Consider the following 22,187-nt stretch of genomic DNA (forward strand, 5'->3'; position numbering starts at 1 on the left):
CGGCCGCTCCGCGCCCCGCCTCCTCCGCCAGCTCCTCCCTCTGCGGGCGGCGGCGGCCGGCGCGCCCTGAGTCCGCGGTGCCCCCCGCAGACCCCAAGCGGACGGCTGGACAGAAAGGACGAAGGCCAGGAGGTGGGCGCACGGGGGACGGCGGGCAGAACTGCCAGGTAGGAGCTGGAGAAGGGCTGGCACCGAGGCTTCGGGCGCCAGGGAAGGGCAGGCGGGGCGCAGCGGTCCGGCCTCCCTGACCACCAACATGCCCTGGGCGCCCCAGTTCTCCTGCCTCTGGGCCTGTCTGCTCTCGTCTTGGAACCTGCGCCTAGGTCCATGTTCATTGTACGTTGACCACCTTCCCGCACCACTTCTCGGGCTCGGGTATAGAGTCTGAGGTCTTGATCTTCCTTTCTGTCCAGAAGCCCGCTTGGGCTCCCTAGTGCCCAGACAGGCCACATTCACCTGCTCTTCCAATAACCAGGCTCTCCTGGACTTAGATGCGCCACACTGCTCCCACCCCCTAAACAGCTGTGACCCTGCCCTTCTGGCCAGAGAGTAAGTTACTGACTGGGCTTCGGAATTGCCCTTGTGGGCTCTACTGTGGTTCGGGGGACCAGAACCTGCAGACAATATTTCTGGGCTCCGTGCCAGGCTCAGCCAACAGGGAGCAACAAGGAGCCACTGCAGCCCCACCAGGGTCCGTGTATTCCACCGTCTGGGGTTCTGTCTTAACAACAGGCAGCCTCTGCCTGAGGGTCACTTCCTTCTCAGTGCACCCAACATGCCCTGCCACATCCAGACTGGCAGGCCACTGTCACACCGGGTACGCCCCCTTAACTGCATCACAACTTCCTAAGCGCTTCTCAGCCCGGAGCCCACCTGTCTACCTCCTCAGAACCGGTCAGGACCACTGCTGTGAGAGGGGGAGTGGGTGGAGGGGGGCAGAGGCAAGCCACACACACGTATGTACACGCACGCACGCACTCACACACACGCACGCACGCACGCACGCGCACGCACGAGAGTAGATCTGGCACTCCAGTCACCTAATAAATGTGGAAATAATTCTGCCCTCCCAAAGAACAGGTGAGCTGGAGACCCCAGAGTAGAGGTGGTTTTTGTTGCTGTTGTTTTCTGCGCCAGCCACAAGCGTAAACAAACACAGACGAAAGGGACCAGGGCCAGCCACACAGTTCCACTCACCAGCAGCCCCCCTGGCAGGCTGTGACAGCCTAGAATACGCTCTTCCAGCCACCAACCCATTCGATTCTTAGAAAATCCAAGGGGCGATGCAAAAGCTTCGTGGGGGAACTGTGACGTGGAGCCAAACAGACCACGTTGGGGGTCCAGTTAATCTACAGCGTGGAAATCAGGCTGCGTGCAGGGGTGCGGTGCAGAAGGAAAAGCCCCGTCTACCAAACACCTGGACCCAGGTAAGCTGATTCCTGCTCTCTGTGACTTTAAACAAGTCTCTGACCTAACCTGGGGATCAGGACCCCTGCCTGCACAATGGTGTTCACAGACACAAGCCTAAGCGTCGACGTTAACTGATTGACATGCATGTTGCTGCCCAGCCCAGTGGTACACCAAGCCCATAGGGCTACAAGAGCTGGCTGACACTGTGAAAACAACACGCTGCTTATGTAACGCTTTCATCCAACAGGCTTCCAAACACCTTCTATCTACCTGGCTCTGGAGAAATGGCAGGAAGCAAGAAAGATAGCTCCCAACCTCAAGGCTCAGGGAATCCAGTACTACAACCAGTGGCTAACACAGACAGTACACGGGGGTCCAAGGAGAAGACTACCCCCTCACAGGCACCCCGGAGGGCTTCTCCGAGGAAACACCTTGCACTGTACTGGTGAGCAGCCAGCACAGGGACACCCTTAGGCCTACAGAGGTTAAGAGGCACCATTCTATGCTTCCGACTCGTAACTTACAGGGAAGTCAGTACTGCAAATATCCTGGTTTCTCGGGGTCCCAGGACTCACAAGGGAGGTTAAAAATACTGTAAGTATACGGGCCAGGCCGGGGGTGGGGGATGGGGGGTGGACAGTGGACGACTATAACTCTCACCTGTAGGCTTTGAGCCTACACAGAAAGATATTTCCAAACAATTTCCCACCAGTTCTCATGCTGCAGTGAGCTTCCTAACCACACGCTCACTCAGCTGCTGCTACCCTCAGAGCAAGCCCTAGCTACTCCTAGAGATCAGCACCAGTAAAGCCAGCCAGGAGCTCCACCTCAAACCCCAGCCCACTGCGACGCTTGTACCACCAACTACCTTTCCCTGCCTCTCCAGCTCTGGTTTGTCATAGCTCGCCACCCACCCCGAGCCCTCCAGGCTCTCCCATGCCCTCCTACCTGATCTTGTTGTGGCTGCCCCTGCCTGCTGAGGGGCCCCCGATGTCCTTTTCCGGCTCACCGTCCCTATCCCGGTCTTTCTCCTCCTGAAGCCGCTGCAGCAGCAGTTGATGAGGCAGGCTTCTGAGGGTGGGCCCAGGAGAAGCTGCCGGCTGGGCATCACCCTTCAGGTTGATATCACTGGCTGAGCGCTGTAAGGGCCGAGGGGATGCCAAGCCACTGGGGCCAGCCAGACGACGTCGCTTTGCATAGCTGGGGGTTTCCCTGAATGGTACTAGAGTAGAGGGGCATGAGTAAGACCAGAGACTAATTGACTTTTTTTATATATATTTTATAATTTTAACATTTGTCCTTTCCTTTCCTTCCCTCCAAACCGTCCCATATACCCTTCCTTGCCCTCTTTCAAATTTGTGTCCTCCTTTTTCATTGTTACTACACGCACATAGGTAGAAACATAGGTATGCCCAGACATAAGCTGTCGCATACATATAATGTTACTTGAATAGACTATTTCAGGGCTGGCCATTTGGTATCAGGTAACCAATGAGTGTGCTCTTTTCTGGGGAAGAGTATTTCTCCCACTCCCAGCATGCCTCAGTTGCCTGTAATTCTTTGTATACAGCAAGCGATCTTTTAAAACTAAAATACTGGGAGAGAAGAGAGCTAGGCCATTAAAGTGTTTTCTGTGCGAAACGAAGGGCCTGAATCCAATCCCCGGCACCCACATGAAGATCCAGGGATGTGAAGACAGGCAGACAGATCCCCGGGGGCTCACTGGCCAGCCTGCCAACCATAAATCAGTGAGCCTTAGGCCCTAGTGAGAGACGCTGTCTCCCACATCAAGGTGGGTAACTCTTGAGGAAAAATACCCAGGGCTGATTTTCTGGCTTCAGCACACATATATGCTCACCTGGCTGCATATATATAAATTTACGCGCGCACACACACACACACACACAAATCTAAAATGTGTTGTTGGAAGTGCCCCCGATCCCAGGAAATCAGAGCAGTGAGCACATTAATGAGGTCACCACTGCATGACCACATCTCAGGCATGCTGCCTCCAGCCCTGACTTTACAGTGAGAAGCTTGCTCCTCTTCTCAGCCAGCGAAGGCCTGGGAATGCCCAGACCTGTTGTCAGAACTGCCCATTTCACAAGCTTCGGGATAAAGCAGGCTACCTGTGACAAACCGCATCAGACTACTGCTGCGTGAGCCCATGTACTGTGAACTAGAGCCAGGAAAACTAAAAGAGGCATGTTTGACCAGAGTCAGCAAACATCCTAAAAAGAATCAGACAGTAACTACTTCAGGCTCTGCAAACCACAGTCTCCAATGCCACGTCTCAAACCCTGTCACAGTCGCACGAAAACTGCCACAAATAGTATGTAAACAAACGGGCTCACCTATGTTCCAATAAAACTTTATTTTAAGAACAGATAATGAGGTCGTGAACTATATGTTGTTTATAAGAGAACCACTGTAGATCCAAAGACATAAATACATTGAAAGTTAGAATATTTTTGTTTGTTTTTGTTTTGAGATAGGGTCTTATTATGTAGCTCTAGCTGTCCTGGAACTCACTATGTACACCAGGCTGGCCTCTAATCCACAGAAACCTCCCTGCCTTTGATTCCCGAGTCCTAGGATTAAAGACAACACTATGCCTGACTAAAAATATTATTTAAATTAATAAAAATAACAACATAAACAACTCATGTAAATAGTAACCAAAAGACCTGAGTAGCCATATTAATATCAGGCTAAATAAACTCTAAAAGAAAAAAAATGTAAGCCCGGGAAGATAGCTCATACAGTAAAGTGCTTGACATACAAGCATGAACCCCTGAGTTCAATCCCAAGCACCCACATGAAGTCGGTGTCATGGCATGCACTTATTGCAGAGCTGAGGAGGCAGAGTCAGAAGATCCCCGGGGCTCACTGGCCAGCCAGCCTAATGTAAACAGCAAGCCATTCCAGTGAGAAACCGTGTCTCCAACAAGCAAGGTTCAGGATGGCTGCCAAGGAATAGCACTGGAGGTTGACCTCAGGCCATATAGGCATACAAACATACCTGCACACAGACATGCATACACAAACACCCATCCACACACCACACACACACACAAAAAAAAAATAATATATATATATATATATATATGTAACAATAGTCAGAAAGATACATTATATATCAATAAGAAAGCCAATACATCAAGAAGCGTGAACAATTGTCAACATTACACACACCAAAAAACATAAAAGGAAAACATGACACACTGATTTAAAAAGAGAAAAAGCAGCTCCACAAAAATACCCAAAACTTTCAATACTCATTTCCAGTAATGAATAGAAGATCTAAAAAGATGGATGAGACAAGCCAGCCAGACCTGACTAACCACATCTAAGACATTTCATGCAACAGCAGTATTTTATAAGGAGAAAACACCTACATTTAAAAGCAATATGAAAATGGGGATGTAGTTCAGGGGTAGTTTGTCTAGCATACCCAAGTGTCAGTTTCCACCCCTTGTATTGAAATAAAGAAAAAAGAAAAAGTAGCAAGACCCAGCCATGGTAGCAATGTCTATAATCCCAGCAGTGGGGAGGCAAAGGCAGGAAGATCAATGCAAGTTCAAGCCCAGTGGGGACTTTGTCTCAACAACAACAAAAGCATCAGCACACTGGGCGTGGTGGAGCACACCTTTAGTCCCAACACTGAAGGCAGAGGCAGTTGCATATCTGTGAGTTCAAGGCCAGCCTGGTCTACATAGTCCCTGGAGAGTCAGTTACATAGAGAGATAATCCCCTCCTCCCCCCCCCCCCCGCAAAAAAAGGCATGTGAGGGGAGATAGCTCAGCCATTATTAAGAGCACTTGTTGCTCTTGCAGAGGACCTGGGCTCAACTCCTAGTACCCACATGGTAGCTTACAACAATCCATAACTCAAGTTCCAGGGATTCCCAAAGCCCTCTTCTGACTTCTGCTGGCAGCAGGTACGCACATGGTACACAGACACACACGTAGGCAAAATCTTCACACACATAAGTAAGATAAAATAAAATAAACCAAGAAGTCAACACAGTTTTAGCCAGGCTGACTTTTAAAAGAGAATATGGAAAAAGAAAGCTAAAATCAGAAATGTTTAGGGCAGTGGTCCTCAACCTCCTGAATGCTGTGCCCCCCCCAACCATAAAATTATTTTCTTTGCTACTTTATAACTGTAATTTCACTACTGTTATGAATCATAATGTGAACAGCTGAAATGCCGATGGTTCAGGAGACCCCTATGAAAGGATTGACTGCCCCTCCCACAAAGGGATCATCACCCACAGGTTAAGAACCATTGATTGAGGGTATTATTGTCAATCTTTCAAAAATAAAATACAAAATGATATTATGAATAATTATTTGCCACCAAATTAGATAAACTAGATAGGTGGGAAAACTTTTTTAAATCCACAAACTACAAAAACTGACTGAAGAAGAAATAGAAAATTTAAACAGACCCAAAACAAGCAAAGAAACTGACTGAGAAATCACAACCTTCCTACCAACAACAGAAAAGTGATGAGAAATGGCATTGCTACAAACACTTAAGACTCAACATCAGTCCTTCCCAGACTCTTCCAAAGAAAAAGGGAGAAGAAAATAACTTCTAACTGATTCTGTATTCCTGATACCCAAGCTAGATAAAGCTAAAGACTTCATCAACCAATGTAATTCATCAATAGAACGAAGAGGAAAAAGCAGCAGCACTATTTGAGCTGGTGCAGAAAATTCATCTGCAACATCCTCTAATGATAAAACATCAGGAAACTTAACAGAAAGAAACTTCATCAATATGTTAAGGGGTCTTTCTTTATAACCCATAGATGAGATCACTCTCGATGGTGAAAGACTAAAAAGCTTTGCTCTGACATGAGGAGCAATGCCAGGATGCCTGCTTTTCCTACCGCTATTCAACACTGTAGGAAGTTCAAGCTAGAGCACATAGGCAACAAAATCAAATACTGATGGGCATGGTGGCACATGATTTTAATCACAGCCCTCAGAAGTTTGAGGCCAGCCAAGGTTACGTAGTGAGACTCCACCTCAAAAAAGGAGGAGGAAAAGTAGGAGAAAGAATAGGATGAGGGGGAGGAGGAGAAGGAAAAAAAGAAATGAAATGCATCCAAATTAGAAAAAAAAGCAAATGCATTTCTACTTGCATAAAGAATGATGCTATATATAGAAAAATCCCAATAATCCACCAAGAAAGCCATTAAAGCTAATAAGCAAATACAACATAGTAATAAGACCAGTGTGCAAAAGGCAGTTCATTTCTATACACAGCAATGAACAACCAATGAAAGAAGAAAACTTTCTTCAACAAATAACTGCCAAACAACTAAAGATCCACATGAAAACAGATTCTAAACTCTCACAATATACAAAAATTAAGTTACAGTTGATCAGTCACCTAAATATAAAGCTAAACCCATGAAACTTAGAAGAAAACTCGGTGGCTGGTGTGGGAACAAATGATATTTGGATTCCGTTAGCTGTGCTGACCCTCAAACTTTACATTCCATCTGAGCAAACCAACATCTAATGAACACTGTGAACCCAAACTAGAAATTGCACCAGTTAGAAAACACCAATGAACTTCAAACCAACCAAAATTGTATTTCTTGCCTTGCTTCTACAAATATCTTAAAAGCTTCTCCCTTCTCCTCCTGGCAGAGTGATACTTGCCCCTCTATTCATGAGTTACGGTATACTCTGAAACATAAGCATGCTTAAGTTTTTCTTTCATCAGATCTAGTACAAGCAGCAAAGATCTTACTGGAACCACACACAAACAGGAGCAGTCACCTGCTAAGCCCTTATGCGTGCTCTTCATTTTGTGTGAAATTCTCTGAGTTTCAGAGTGTTTTGACTCACTGTGGCTCCTGAAGATTTCTTCTTTCTTTCTTTCTTTCTTTCTTTCTTTCTTTCTTTCTTTCTTTCTTTCTTTCTTTCTTTTTTTTTTTCCTTCTTATTTCAACTTCTGAAGTTGAAACAAAAACTGTCCTGGGTCCTGTAGGGAATCTCCGGATGCCTAACTGCTTAATGAAAAGATCACAGTAGGAAATCCCAGGAAGACAGGAAATAATAGGTTATTTAAATCCAGCAGCCAGACTCTATCTCAGGACTTGCTGTTTTCTAGAGAAAGGGTAAATCTTACCAAGAAAAATTACCAGCTTGGAAACAGCAATAGGCTGTGTGTGTGTCTATCTGTCTGTCTCACTTCATACCACAATGGGTGGTGTTTGTGTGTGTGTATGTGTGTATGTCTGTCTGTCTGTCTCACTTCATACCACAATGGGTAGTGTTTGTGTGTGTGTATGTGTGTGTGTGTCTGTCTGTCTCACTTTATAAGACAATGGGTAGTGTCTGTGTGTGTGTTGTGTCTGGATTCATAGCCCAGGCTAGCCTCAATCTCTCATCTTCCTAACTCTACCTCCAGAACTACAGCCTATACCACAATCAAGCTCTTCAGTCTGCTTTTTAACCACTGTTAGACTTGGATCAAAATCTTGAGCTCAAAAATAAAGGTATTCCTGTCTAAACAAAAAGTGTTTTGCCGTTCTCAAAGTTCAGATTGCCACCCTGATCTCATATGTAACCTAAACATGTTGACAGGACCTGGGTGTGGCAACCTGAAGATCGTACCCATGGCCACAAGCCTCCATGGGGTCCACACACAGGCTGCATATGAACTAGAAAAAGCTAGAAATCTACCGAAAGCCATCCCTCACCCACACTACAGGCCAATCGGACGTGAGGACAAAAGAAAACCGTGTTACTGATTTCAAAGTGCACTATGTAATTTTGAACTTTTAATTTGGGGTTGTTTGTCTGTCTCACTGTGTAGCCCTGGCTGGCCAGGAACTCACAGAGATCTGCCTGCCTCTGACTCTCAGGTGCTAGGATTAAAAACCTGTGGCACCACACCTGGCTCCTAAATTTATTTTTAATCCTAAACTAACTTTGGGACAATCCAGAAAGGCCCCTATGACACTGAAGTAATACTAAATTAATTGAGCTTGTTTGATGTATTAAAATGTATGAAGACACTGTCACATAAGTTAATACTAAACCTCCTTTTGGGGTAGAAATTCCTATATAGCCCAAGCTGGCCACGGATTTATTATCCTGCCACATCCTCCAGAGTACTAGGACCATAGGCATACACACACCCCCACACCAAACTTTAAACTATATGGTCACATGCTTTCCTGACACAAACATTCTAAAATTGTATGAAATTATTAGCAATCTGACCTATCTTGGTATAATCGTATCAGTCATTAAGTCTGGCTGTGCTAAAATCTTGCACACCACAAGAAGTCACCCAGGCCCTTGTCTGTCAACCTCATCATCAGATTTCAACCACGGCTGATTTCTGTCTTGCCGAGTATAGAGCTATTATTGTCATTTCTCGCTAAACATATGTACAGCTCCCTACAGGCCAAAATTACTTCCCCTTCAAAGATACGGGTGGACTTAAACAAGAGCTATGGAATCTAGGTGTCCACTGACGTTAAGATCATCCCCACTGGCCTGTACAAGGATCTTCAGAACGGTACTGAAGAAATGAGAGCCAGGAATGGTGGCACGTCCCTGTAGTCACAAGCAGTTCGGAGGCTGAGACCAGAGGACGTATGAACCCAAGGAGTTCAAGGCGATATAGTGACACAGAGAGGAGGTGGGGGCAGAAACAAAAATAAAAGTCGAATGAAAGAGAAGGGAGGGGAAAGAGAGAGAAGAGAAGGGAAAGAGGAGAGGAGAGGAGAGAGGATAAAAGAAGCTCTTAAAGAAGTAGAAGAATTGCCTGGGGGTTGGGGAAGCCCACTAACCGAGTTCAAGCTAAGCAAGGATTAGGGATGTGGATCTGGGACAATGGTCCACACCTGGAACCCAGCACTTTGAAGCTGAGGCAAGACGATCCCCATAAGTACAAGACCAGCCTGGACTACATGGCGAGTTCCAGGCCTTCCAGAATAAGACCCTGTCTCAAGATAATAAACGAACGGAAGAAGGAATCATGGCAGAAGACAAAAAATGAACAAGGTACCTGAGTCTGGTCAATTTCAGTGTGCGATTTTTATTTATTTATTTATTTATTTATTTATTTATTTATTTATTTATTTATTTAGTGGTGTTTTGAGGCAGGGTTTCTCTGTGTAGACCCGGCTGTCCTGGAACTCAATCTATAGACCAGACTGGCCTCAAACTCACAGAGACCCACCAGCCTCTGTTGAGGGCTGAGATTAAAGGCGTGCACCCTGCTCTTTTCAACTTTTTAAATAAAGTTTTTTTTTTAAGATGAATGATTTTGCGTTTATTTTAATTTGTTATTTTCATGTTCTAGACTTAAGAAGATATGCTTCCCTTTTCTTTTACACTATCTCTGGCCTATTGATTACTTTTTAAAAATTAGAACTGAAATATTTCCTTCTTTTCCCCACCTGATCAGCATCAGAAAAGTTAATCATGGATATTTTTATATGGTAATATAATTATCTGAATAAGTTCAATACACAACTGTTCTGTTTTGTTTTATTTTTTAAATAGAGTACAGTTGGAAAAATTGATTCTACCACCACGGCTTTGATTAGAATGTGACCTGAGAATCTACAAGGTGTGCCTGAAGACATTTGAAAGATCTTACAAAAAACAACTAAGTACCCCAAGGGAAGACTGAAGTTTGTCTTGACTTCATTTTCGAACCTTGAATAATTTTCAAAAGTTCAAACAGAGGTGCCTTATCAGACATTTCAGGAAAACAAACTTAAGAAGAGCCTGTGTGGTTAGTACTTTTCTTACTAAATGTGTTGTTGTGTTCTTATTGTTGTTGCTAGGAGACAGTTTCACGTATCCCGTCTCTCACTGAGGATAACTTTGAACTTCTGATCCTGTCTCCACTGCCAGGGTGCTGGGATTCCAGGTGACTGCCTTTTTCAGTGCTGGTGATACAACCCAGAGCTTTTCAAAAGCTAGGCAGAAAGCCTACAAGGTTAGCTGTGTCCCAAGCCTTTTCTACTAAATTTCTGTAAGTAGTGTAGCATAAGGTTCAAGAGACTGACGTGGCTACAGAAAAGAAAATTATGCTTCAGAGAAAACTGCGATGCACTTTTCTAAGACCATGGGCCTGCTCACTGCTTTGGAATTTATTGCTATTATTTATTACCTACAGACCGAAGTGGTTAGTGATTTTTCTATATCCCTCCATTTGAATTGTTTCCCACCTTTCCAATTGGAAAATGTAGAATCACTAAGAACAAGAATTGATCTGTTCCTGAAATTCCGAAGCAGGAGAGAGAGCCCTTGACGTAATTCCAGAAGCTAACCTATGCCTGAGTGCTGGCCACCAGGGGAGGTCAGCCATCTCCCCAGTGCCAGAAATAGCAGCATTCAAGGTGCAAGCTGGGAGTCATGCCTTGAGCTCAACTCCAGAAATCTTGGCTAACTTCTTTCCAGACTCTGACTGATTTTGTTTGCCCTGATGATTTCATCTTTCCTGTGCTTCTGTTCCACAGAAAGATTATTTTGAGGCAGGTGGGGTCAGCCTGGTCTACAAATCAAGTTCCAGTACAGCTGGGGCTACACAGAGAAATCTGTCTTAAAAAAAAGGCCATAAAATAATAGGTTTCTGTTTTTATGATGACAAACGCCTATAGTCTCTGCTACTAAGGCAGGAAATCGCCTGAGAGCAGAATTCAAAACCAGTCTGGGCGAGAAGCAAAGCAGTGCATGGTAGCACCTTTCTGTAATCCCTGCCAAAAGCTAAGGCAGAAGAACTGTCAAAAATTTGGGGCCAGCCTGGGCTACATACTAAGTTCAACACCAACCTGAGCTACAGTGAAACCCTATCTCAAAAAAAAAAAAAGAAAAAAAAATATATATACACAATGTATTTTCTAATTTGTTACATCTATTTGTGTATTATATCTATGAACACATGCATGTGTCATGACCCACAAGTGGAGGTCCTGAAGGCCTCAGCTCTCTCCTTCCACCATGTGGGTTCCCAGGGTTAGCAGTAAGTGTCCTCACCCACTAATCCATCTTGCTGGCCCTATATTGTTTATAGATTCAAAATATACGAAGAATTTTTTTTTTTTTCAAGACAGGGTTTCTCTGTACAGGCTTGGCTGTCCTGGACTCGCTTTGTTGACCAGGCTGGCCTCAAATTCACAGAGATCTGACTCCCTCTTCCTCTGCAAGGGCTGGGATTACAGGTGTGGGCCACCACTCCTGGTTCAAAGATGTCTTATAGTTCAACAATAAGAAAAAAAAATTTTAAGTGAACAAAGGCCTTCACTTTTCTCCAAAGACACACAAATGAGCAACAAACTCAGGAAAATAAGCTTAATATCACCGGGCATTACGAAACCACAAAACCACAATGAAATGCCACACCATTATCCAACAGGATGACTACAATTAAAATAATAATAATAAAGCACCAGACAGGCATCGGAAAGAATGTAAAGATGCTGGACGCTCTTAAACAGCTGATAATAAAGTCTGGTGGGAAACAGCTTAGGAACTCTTCAAAACTGTGAGAACTGTCATAGCACCTGGAGGTTCCATTCCTTGGAATAAACCCAGAAGAAACCTAAACAAGTATTCATAGAACTACATGTACAGACATGCTTGTGACAGCAACACTCATCCATCAGAAACCAGCTGGAGGGATGGCCCAGCTGTTAAGACTGGATACTGTTGGGCCAGGTGGCAATGCACGCCTTTAATCCCAGCAGGTGGATCTCTGAGTTCCAGGCCAGCCTGGTCTACAGAACTAGCTCCAGGACAGACAGGGCTGTGGCACAAAGAAACCCTGTCCTGGGGGAAAAAAAGAAAAAAAGAAAAAAACGCTCTTGCAGAGGGACACAGGTTTGGTTCCCAGTATCCACACTGTGTAGCTCACAACCAACTCTAGCTCCAGGGGATCAGATACCCTCTTCTGGCCCCCAAGGACATTGTGTGCATGTGATGCACAGATAGACAAGCAGGCAGGAGTGCATGAATGCACATGCATGCACTCACACACACACACACATTTTAAAGTAGAAACAACCTATTATCCACCAGCAGATGAACGGATAAGCCAAACACCAGGCATAAAGACAATATAATGTTTTTAGCCTTAACACAGAATGAAGGGAAGTGATCTTTCAAGGCAGATGAGGCTCAAAAAGACAATGAGTAAAAGAAGCTAAATGCAAAGGGTCATATTATAATTCCATTGATATGAAACAGCAAGAATAGGTAAATGCAAAGAGAAATTATGTTCTCAGCTGACAGGTTAGCAAAAGAGGGTAACGCTGAAAAATTGCCTAATATATCTGAGGTATTCTTTGGAGCAGTGAAAATATTTTGGGATTCAACAACATTGGCCTACAATACTGTTAATGTAAGGACTGCCACTGGATTGTCAATAAATCTCAATTTTAGGTAAGGAATATTTCACCTTTTTTTTTTTTTTTCTGAGACAGGGTTTCTCTGTGTAGCCGTGGCTGTCCTGGACTCACTTTGTAGACCACGCCAGGGCTGGCCTCAAACTCACAGAGATCTGTCTGCCTCTGCCTCCCTGAGTGCCAGAATTTCAGGCGTGCACCACCGCACCCGGCTCATTTCACCTTAATTTAAAAGCAAAATCAATACTGTGGACAGTCTTGGGCCTGTAGCACTACCTGCCAGGCTTGTCTAGGCCCATGCTAAAGAGTCCAGCCGGGACCAGCAGAGAAAACTTCGCCTTGAGTTGTTGACCAGTGCAGAAGCTCAGGCCCACCCAGCCCAGACTCAGAACCTGCACTGCACAAGCTCTCCAGGTGACGTCAGCAGGAGAAGCATTTCCCAAGGCACTTAACAAAAACGAGACAGCCTGTCCATGAGAACACATATACATAGAATGTCTTTGTATGCATAGGAGGTTGCCTGAAAGAAGACAGCAACTGGAAGCAGAGAAAGCCACTGATAGGACAGAGTCCCACCCAAGGTCCCTAAAGAGGCCACCAAGAGACAGGAAGTATCCCATCTCTTGAAGCAGGTCATCGGTGCCTACCAGACACTGCCCCAAGGAAGGAGACAGAGGATGAACAGGCAGAAAGTTCCATACAACTCTCCTAAGTGTGGGCCTCTGCCCAAGGACCACAGTGAGACATAGTGACTCACAAGTGTCACTTGAGCCAGGCGGTCGTGGCACACGCCTTTGATTCCAGCACTCAGAGGCAGGTGGATCTTTGTGAGTTCAAGGCCAGCCTGGTGTTCAGGATGAGTTTCAGGACAGCCAAGCCTACACAGAGAAACCCTGTCTCAAAAAAACAACAAAAACAACTGTCACTTAAGAAATGTCCTCGGAGTGAATATGCACAAAGAGCAGTGGGCCGGTTTGTCATTAATGCTGAGTTCTGGTTTCCTTCTCAATAAAAAGGCCCAATAATCAACTTCACAAAAGGACACTAAGAAGGTACACTGAGATAAGAGGGTCCATAGTAAATCTCATGACTACATCATCCTATACAAGATATACGATGGCTAGTTTTGTTTGCTTGTTTGCTTGTTTGTTTGTTTGTTTTTGTCAACTCTGCCTAAGCCACGGTCATCTAGAAAGAAGAACCTTAAATTGAGAAAATGCCCCTATTTTCCTATAGGGGGCTAGAGGGGTACTTAGTGGTTAAGAGCAATGGCTGCTCTTCCAAACAATCCGGGTTCAATTCCCAGCATCCACATGGCAGCTCATAACCGCCTGTAATTCCAGTTCCAGGTCATCAGACATCCTCACAGACATACATGCAGGCAGGACACCAATGTACATATAATATGAAATAAATTCATTAAAAAGATACAAGACTACATAGACAGGTCTGTGGGATATTATCATTATTATTATTTATTATTATTATTATTATTATTGATTGCTTGATATAGAAGGGCCCAGCCCAGTGTAAGTGATGCCATCCCTGGGCAGGTGGTTCTGGTTTATATAAGAAAACAAGCTGAGCAGGCCATAAGGGGCAAGCCACAAAGCAACACTCCTCCATGGCCTCTGCTTCAGTGCCTGCCTCCAAGTTTCTAACTTCAGTTCCTACACTGACTTCCTTCATGATGGACTGTGTTTGGGAGTTGTAAACCCTTTCCTCCCCAAGCTACTTTTACCACAACAACAGAAGCCTAACAAAGAGAGGCTGTAACATCAAAATGTGTGAGGCTGTACAGCTACAAAAGCAGCCACCTACATCGGGACCAGGTGAAGGAGATGTCCACCCTACTCAGCAACCATGTACCTAACCTCAACTGAGCAAGCCCACTTGGGTAAAACGGGCAATGAGCTGGTGACCCTCAGAATCCTAGGGTGAAGGGTAGAGGAATATTTCTACCTCTCATCCTAGACAATATACAAGCTCCTCATCCCTTGCAAATCAGTTACAAACAGGACACTTCCTAGAATCCTGCCCCTTTCAGGATCAAATGCTATAGCAGACCAAGGTGAAAAGAAGAGGCGATGACAGTAAGACACATATTTCACTTACGACAAAGTAAAGCACCACGCTTGTCAGCAGGTCTCTCAAGATTAGACAATCAGGCATAACAAAGATCCTGGACATCCACAAGCAGGGTGATCCCAGAAAGTACTATCTCTAATTCTGTCAGCCTCAGTCACACTGTACCTGTCTCTTGCCTCTGTATCAACCACAAAACTACGCCCTGCCCTTTCTACCTGAATCTGAGCCCGGCTTTGTACCAGGGATCATGAGGTCACCCGGCACGGCTGCGGTAGCTCCTTAGGGAGGCCATCCACCCTCAGTTCAACCGTTATCATGGTCCTGCCTTGCAAGGTTCGAGGGGCTCATAACCAAGCCTTATTAGCAGAGAGCAGCTCAGGGAAGAACTCGAAACTTAACGTAATCTTAACCCCTCCCAAAGACGAACCCCCAGGCCAGGCTGACACAGAACCAAGGAATACTCTAACTTTAATGCGAGCCCCAGCCCTCTGCTGCCCAGTGTCACAACAAATTGAAATGAGAAATGGGGACACTTCAAGGAACACTCACAGAAGAAAAGGGGAGCCTGGGGCTCCATGTTCCAGAAAGTCACAGGCAGAAAAGCCTACCCTAAACATTAAGGAATCCCCACGGCTAGAAGGCTTTGCTGCAGCCAGACAGCTACCCTTTACTGGGGGAGGGGCCAGTATGGTGCAGTATGGGATGAACCAGCCTGGATCCAGAAACACACACACACTTCTGCCTGCCTGTCTTGGAGCTAAATCTATACATGCAGCTTCTGGTCCTCCTTCTAGGACTTACACATATGCCGATCTCTTTTAAGCGCTGCCTGCTGGGAACTCATATCCACTGGCCAAGTAGCCAACCACAAGCCTATTCCCACTTAAGTCTTCATCCTCACCACTGTGGGGTTTTTGTTTTATTCTATTTTCCTCCTCGGGTATGTTCATGGGATCTTGTCATGCACAAAGCCATAGGAAGCTAAACACTGTCATGTTCCAGGCTGGAGTGCGATCTACCATCCTATAGTCCCAGATGACCCGTACTAGCACCTGAGGGGAATTGCAAACGCTGACCTAAGGGTTATCTGCTAGGCCTGGTGCTATCCCAGCCCAGAGCCCAGACCTGCTCTAGGCACTGACAGAGAATTCTGTTCAAGCCTCACAGGCCCCATGTGTGCAAGGGTCACTAGCAGACACTATATTTGGAGTACGGGGCCCCTGTTACACCACCACTGCTTTTGACAACCATAGCACGCTCAGTAAGGATCTATGAGTGGACAGGACTCACCGACATCCGAGTCTTTGTGGGTTTTGATTACCTCGGCAAGCTCAAAGTTCCCTGCAATAATGGCCACCTAGGAGAGAAAAGTCAAGACATGGAGGGCCAGCAACCCAGATTCAACCCCACCCCAGGTGCTCTGCCTGGGATCCTCTGGGGAGCATTTCCTCCCAAAGCCACTCTTCTCTCAAGCCACAGCAGTCAGAGTCTGCTGGGACATCACTTCTTACAGACAAGAGACAAGGAGACCAGTAGCTAGAGTTGGCCCACTGCCATCATCCACCTAAGTCTAAGAGTGCTTCTGGGACACAGGCTTAAAGTCAAAACATGAACACATCTAATCACACTAGAACTTTTAACCTGCCCTTACATGCAGCCACAGTTCCTATCTCCATCACGGCCACACAGCTTTTCAACTCTCATTCTTCCTGCCTACTTCCCCAAACCTGACCATCGAACTGGCCCCGATGTACCTACTTCCAGATGTGCCCACATCTCCTTCGAGTCCCAGGTGTGACTCGACCACAGCAGGTTGCCATTCTGACATTCTCAGGGGCCGTGCTCCCATTAAGAATGACAGACACGCCCTTCCCTGCTGCTTTCAAGGTCCATAAATTCCATGACCCCTTCAACTCAACCAAAGCTCCAGGCCACAGAGATGACAGCTCCCAGGTTATCCAGTGCCAACCAGCCTGGTAGACAGATGGCTCGGAAATCTAACATGGGTCAAGTCAGGTGGAGTAGAGATCACACCTGCCTCAGGTTTGCCCTCTGCACTCCCATCTGCTCCTGAGGAGTCAGGCCCACCACGCCTGTCCTTCTGTCCTCTCCACTTGGCTCTTCCCCAGAGTCCTGCAGTCATATGGTGTTAATCCATAGAGGAATAGAGAGAGAACTACCATGCCAAACATTTCCCTCAAATTCTGGGCACCACTCTAGCCCCCTCACAGCTCCACCTGCTGTGGCCGTCCCAAGAGTGAACCACCCCTTCTTGCCCTCTGAAGAAGAATCCAGGTTCAGAGTCAAGTGGCACCAGGACACACAAGCAACCCCCTGCCCGGGTCAGCCTTCCAACCCCTGTACCTGGAAGGCTGTCTGGCTGTTGTAATTGCGGACGTCCTTGTTGGCACCACGGAAAAGCAGGACACGAGCACAGCTCTCCTGTCAGGAGGCAGCAGCCATCACACTGGGCAGCAGAAGAGGCAGCGCCAGACCACGGCAGGCACGCGCTCGGAAGTACATCCACAGGTGTGCGGAGCACAAGAATCATTCACGCACACACACACACACACACACACACACACACACACACACACACACATACACACACACTACACCGGTTCAGTGCACACCCAGGATAGGTAGAATTACGTAAGCAGCTCTCATCCGAGAGCCGGCTGTTAAGAACATGTATGTGGACATACTGACACATGCGTGTGTTCAGAGAGCAGATGGGTTGAAGTGGGCCACCCAGTAACCACCACCCAGTAACCGGGCAGGGCACAGAACGCACACACGGAGTGTCACACAAGCCGGGGTGTGCGGTCACCGTGTGCAGGCACATACACGCACGCGTGTAGTCACACCACACACAGAAAACGTAGGTGAGCCCACAGAGGGGCGACACGCAAGGCACACCTGGTTGTAGAGGGCACAGATGTGCAAGGCTGTGTTTCCCGAGGCATTCTGGGCACCCATGTTGGCCCCATAGAACAGCAAGTGTTCCAAGTGCTGCACATGCCCAAAGCGGCAGGCCTGAGGAAAAGAGAGGTACTGAGGCATCCCAGAGAGAGAGGCTGGGACAGACTGCACACAGCCTGGACCCAGCCTGGGCCCCCTGCTCACCTGATGGATTTCTTGCCAGCCATTCTCATCAGTCGTCCCCAACTGGGCATGATCATGGAGAAGCAGCTCGCAGCAGAGGGCATCCCCGCCCCCTAGGGCACTATGGTACAGGGGCGTCAGGCCGCGGCTGTCCTTGTAGTCAGGCGAAGCCCCCAGGTCCAGCAGTGTCTGAGGGTAAGGCACCTCAGGATCCACGCCAAGCCCAGCTTTCCGAATGAGCCCCTGAGTCCCTCCAGACCAGGGTCCCGCCCTCACTAACCGTCAACGCCCCTGCATTCCGCTGGCGGGTGGCACAGTGGACAGCTGTGAGCCCATCCCGGGTCCGGAAGTCCAGGTGAGCACCACCATTGCGAAGAACCTTCAGGAGGTCAGTGGCGTTGTCCAACTGGGCCGCAAGGCTCAAAGGGCACTCTGGGTTTGAAGATAAATAAAGGTTAGGGTCCCTGGCACTCAAAAATAAACAAACAAAACAACCCACAACCCTCCCTGCCCTTCTCCTCACCTCCCGAGTCAGGGTCATGGAAATTGGGGTCCAGCCCCTTGTCCAGCAGGCGGGCCACCTTGTCTGTGCTATGTAGCTGGACATAGTCCATGAACTTCTTCAGGTTTGCCTAGAACACCAGCCATCCCAGTCAGCTGGGTGCCACAGCCATGGTCATCTTACCATCACCCCCTTCCTCCAGGAAGCTCCAGACCACCTGTAAGGCATACACTATCCCTAACCCCAACCCGTGTAACCTGCCACCCAGCGTGATCATATCCTCAACCCCGAGCTCTTCTCTCAGCTCTCATTCCAGCATGGCAAGACCCATGTGTTTTTAAAGCCCTTCTTTGCAAACCCACATCAGCTGTCAGCCTGAGCCTGGCCACGCCCATCACAGCCAGTTTCACCTTAATCACAGCCCCCAACTGAGTCCCCTCCCTAAGCCCAAGAGACCACTGAGTCTATTCTGACTTGAGCCAAATCCCAACAACTGTCTAGTCTCATTCCTCTGGCCCATCTTACCAGCTCCTCCTACACTCCATGGTTGACCCCTGGAACACCTATGTCATGATTTTGCCTTCTATTCCTTCACCCAGCAAAGCCATACTAGCCTTGTCCAGTGGCACAGATGCCAGACAAACAGGGCAAGGTGTCCCAGCCCGGGCATCTAGAAACAGCATGTGTCACAGACGGGAAGCAGAGCTTCATGGACCAGTATCATAGGTCAGGGTGATGTAACCAAGAGGAAGAATCTCTACAAATCCTCTAGGAAGACCTTAGCCAGCTCCAAGGTAACAGAGAGAGGGTAGGGACAGCTGGGACCCCAGGCAAGCAAGAGGACTGGGCTGCAGTGAGTTCAGCCTCATCCTAAAGACAAACAAGATTCACTGACCAGCAAGTCGCTCCTGAGACAAGAGCTAGAGAACCTAGGGTGACAGGGTCACACAAGGGCCAGTGGAGGGAGACAGAGACCTGCCTGACAGGGTATCTGGACAGCATAGAGCCAGGGCCACTGACTGTCGCCTGCCCTGGAAGAGCAGAAAAATCTGCCACAAAAGCCTGGAGATCTAGGACCACAGAAGGGTCACAAAGGCCTTTTCCTAAACTCCAGGGACATCAGTGAAGTATCCCAGGAGCAAATCCCCATTGGCCCACGATGCTGCGGGATTTGGAAAAGGGCTATGACACCCACCCTGCCCCTGACACCCAGAGGAGGAGTGTAGTAGTTCCTCAAAAAAAAAGCAAATGCAGTCAGGCCCTCCTGGGATGAGGTCCCAGAAGAAGAGACAGGGCACATGTGGACCCAGGCCACAGGGCCTGCCCAGTCACACAGACGTGGGCCGCCCTCACTGGGTGGTCACAGGTGACTCCATCCCTCTGCCTCACCTGTGAAATGAGACTGTGTTCCCTGTACTAGGGAACACTGAGGACTGTTCTTGCCCTCACACCCAACACACTGGACACTCACTTGCTTCCCTCTCCCCCAGCTTGTAACAAGGCACTCACCCCTACACCAGCAAAAGAATCTGATTTAACTGGAACCTATCACCGGACCAGTCATGGGCATAGAACCCATGACCAGCCCCAGACCAGGTCCTGACACCCACTTCAGGGAGAGCAGGCTGGGCCCACCCAGAACATGGGCAGCGGTCATGGGGAGTCCCCTCCGGTGACTGCCTCTTTACCTTTGTGTGTAGCTTCGCAAACTGCTTGTCATCTATGAGGTTCTGCGCATAGACTCTCCGCTTGTATCGAAACTGCTCAGATAAAGAGAAGGTGGAGAGAAGGCACCCACACGGGTCCAGTGAGCAAGCGGTGGCCACCGCCCCGTGCCCCTCACTGCTCACCTCCCTCCTGCCCATGCTGTCACTGCAACACAGCCATCCAAGTCCCGGACACACACTTACAAAGCGGACAGGTGAGATGGGATGGGACCCACTACACAGAAACGTGTGGTCCAGAGAAGACACAGGCCCTACAGCCTGTCCATCTCATTCCCACCACCACCAGGTCTTGGAAAACTCTGCTGCTCTCCCAGGATCTGAAACTCAGCTTTCCTTCCCAGACATTTCCTCTCCAAGTAGAAATAACCCAAATTCTAGTGCTACCACAAGGGTTAGACCAACTCTGACCTTAGTTTACACACACACACACACACACACACACACACACACAGACCTTCACTCACCATCCCTATACCTAAAATAGCACTAAAATCACCCTGATGTGTCATAAATGGTGCTGACATCCCGGGCCAACCTCAGAAGACTTGGGAGTGACAGGCCAGAGACAAACGCGCACACCGCATGACCCTTAAGGCACTCAAGTCTTTCTCACACCTCTCCCCACAGTGTTCAAACCACACATTCCGAGTGCACGCGTGCTGCACTCCCCGGGTGCTGTCCATACTGCTCGCTGCGATCACCCTACACACTGCTCCCGCTGCCCTCCGTGCTCAAGCCGCAGACACACCACTCAGCCACACACGCAGCCTCGCGCCTCACCCGACCCACTGCCCTCAAGGGAGCCACCGCCGGCTCTCAGCACACAGCTCAGGCTGCACACAGCCCCCCATCGCTCCTGCTGCCAACTACCCCCCCGGCCTGCCCTTCAACGCTCCAGCCACGGGGCTCAAAGATCACACACCCTGCGCGCTCCATTCCACCCCCACCCCGGTCTGCCCAGCACCTCCAGATAGGGCAGGGGCGTGTCCAGGTTAGGCGGGTAGTCCTGTAAGAGCCGCTCTTCATCCAGGAACTTGCCGGCGCGACCCCGGGAGGGCGGCTGGAAGAGCCCATAGTTGAGCGCGTCCTGAAGGCTGTGGTTGAGGGCGCAGAGCACTCGCTGCTTGGCGGCCCACACGGGCGCGGTTGGGTCCAGACGCAGGCACTTCTGCAGCGGAGCGAGTCGTGAGCCTGGCCCTGCGGGCGCAGGGTACCGCGCCCCGGGCCCTGCTGGGAGGGCCACTCGGGGAGCAAGAGCAGGGACCCCGCGCCACCGCGCAGAGGCCGAGGCCCCGCCCCGGGGCTGGGCTTCCAGGGCCCCGCCCCGGCGGTGGGGAGGGTCCCGCGGAGGCGGCGGGGGAGGGGCGAGTGGCCGCGGCCGGGGGTCCTGGCGCAGGGCGCGCCCGGCGGGGGTCACCGCTAGCGGGCTACACAAGGGTACGGCGAGATCGCGAGGGCTCACCGTTTGTTGCAGGTCCGGGATGCCGACACGTACGACCACGGCGCTCGCCCCGGGGCCGTCCATTCCGGTGCTAGCTCCCGGGCCCGGACCGTTCCCGGTGGAGAGGGGAGCGCACGGGGACTCCGCGCGGCGCCCTGGCCCCCCCTGACCCCCCGCCGGAGCCCCGCCGACCGCGCTACGCGGGAGGGGGCCGGGGGGGGCCGGGGCCGGGGCCAGCGCGGGGGATAGCGGCTCCGGGGGCTCCGCAGGCGCAGCGGCGGCGGCGGCGACGGCGGCACGGTTTAGCTGCATCGGCCCCGGCTTCGAGCGGCGCCTGCCTTCCCCGGGGGCGGGGGCGGCGGGGGGAGGGGGCCCGAGCCCGGAGCGGAGCGGAGGCGGGGAGGGGGCCGCGCCGGAGGCGGGGATGGGAAGCCCGGGGCCGGGAAACTGGGGTCCCCCGCGGGGTCGGGGCGGCGTGGGCGTGTGGTGCAGAGGGCGGGGGCCGGGGACCCGCGCCGG

The 22,187-nt window shown here is 49.2% G+C and overlaps 1 protein-coding gene across 5 annotated transcripts in view; it reads right to left on the reverse strand.

Annotated features, from left to right (window-relative positions):
- Positions 1–21,980, reverse strand: part of Shank3 (SH3 and multiple ankyrin repeat domains 3) — a 55,773-nt gene extending 33,793 nt beyond the window's left edge. For 4 of the 5 annotated variants that reach the window (XM_055626905.1, XM_055626908.1, XM_055626909.1 and 1 more), the window contains exons 1-10: positions 21,690–21,980; positions 21,192–21,395; positions 20,189–20,260; positions 18,522–18,630; positions 18,279–18,430; positions 18,020–18,187; positions 17,813–17,929; positions 17,258–17,335; positions 16,184–16,250; positions 2,359–2,632 (exon numbers count right to left, since the gene is read on the reverse strand). In XM_055626905.1, the coding sequence (XP_055482880.1) occupies positions 2,359–2,632; positions 16,184–16,250; positions 17,258–17,335; positions 17,813–17,929; positions 18,020–18,187; positions 18,279–18,430; positions 18,522–18,630; positions 20,189–20,260; positions 21,192–21,395; positions 21,690–21,980 (1,532 nt within the window). The remainder of the gene's footprint in view (positions 1–2,358; positions 2,633–16,183; positions 16,251–17,257; positions 17,336–17,812; positions 17,930–18,019; positions 18,188–18,278; positions 18,431–18,521; positions 18,631–20,188; positions 20,261–21,191; positions 21,396–21,689) is intronic. The other variant, XM_055626906.1, reaches the window with a different exon arrangement.
- Positions 21,981–22,187: the final 207 nt, after the last annotated feature.

Source organism: Psammomys obesus, unplaced genomic scaffold (genome assembly GCF_907164565.1).
Source record: "Psammomys obesus unplaced genomic scaffold, mPsaObe1.curated_primary_1811, whole genome shotgun sequence".
NCBI classification, from domain to species: domain Eukaryota; kingdom Metazoa; phylum Chordata; class Mammalia; order Rodentia; family Muridae; genus Psammomys; species Psammomys obesus.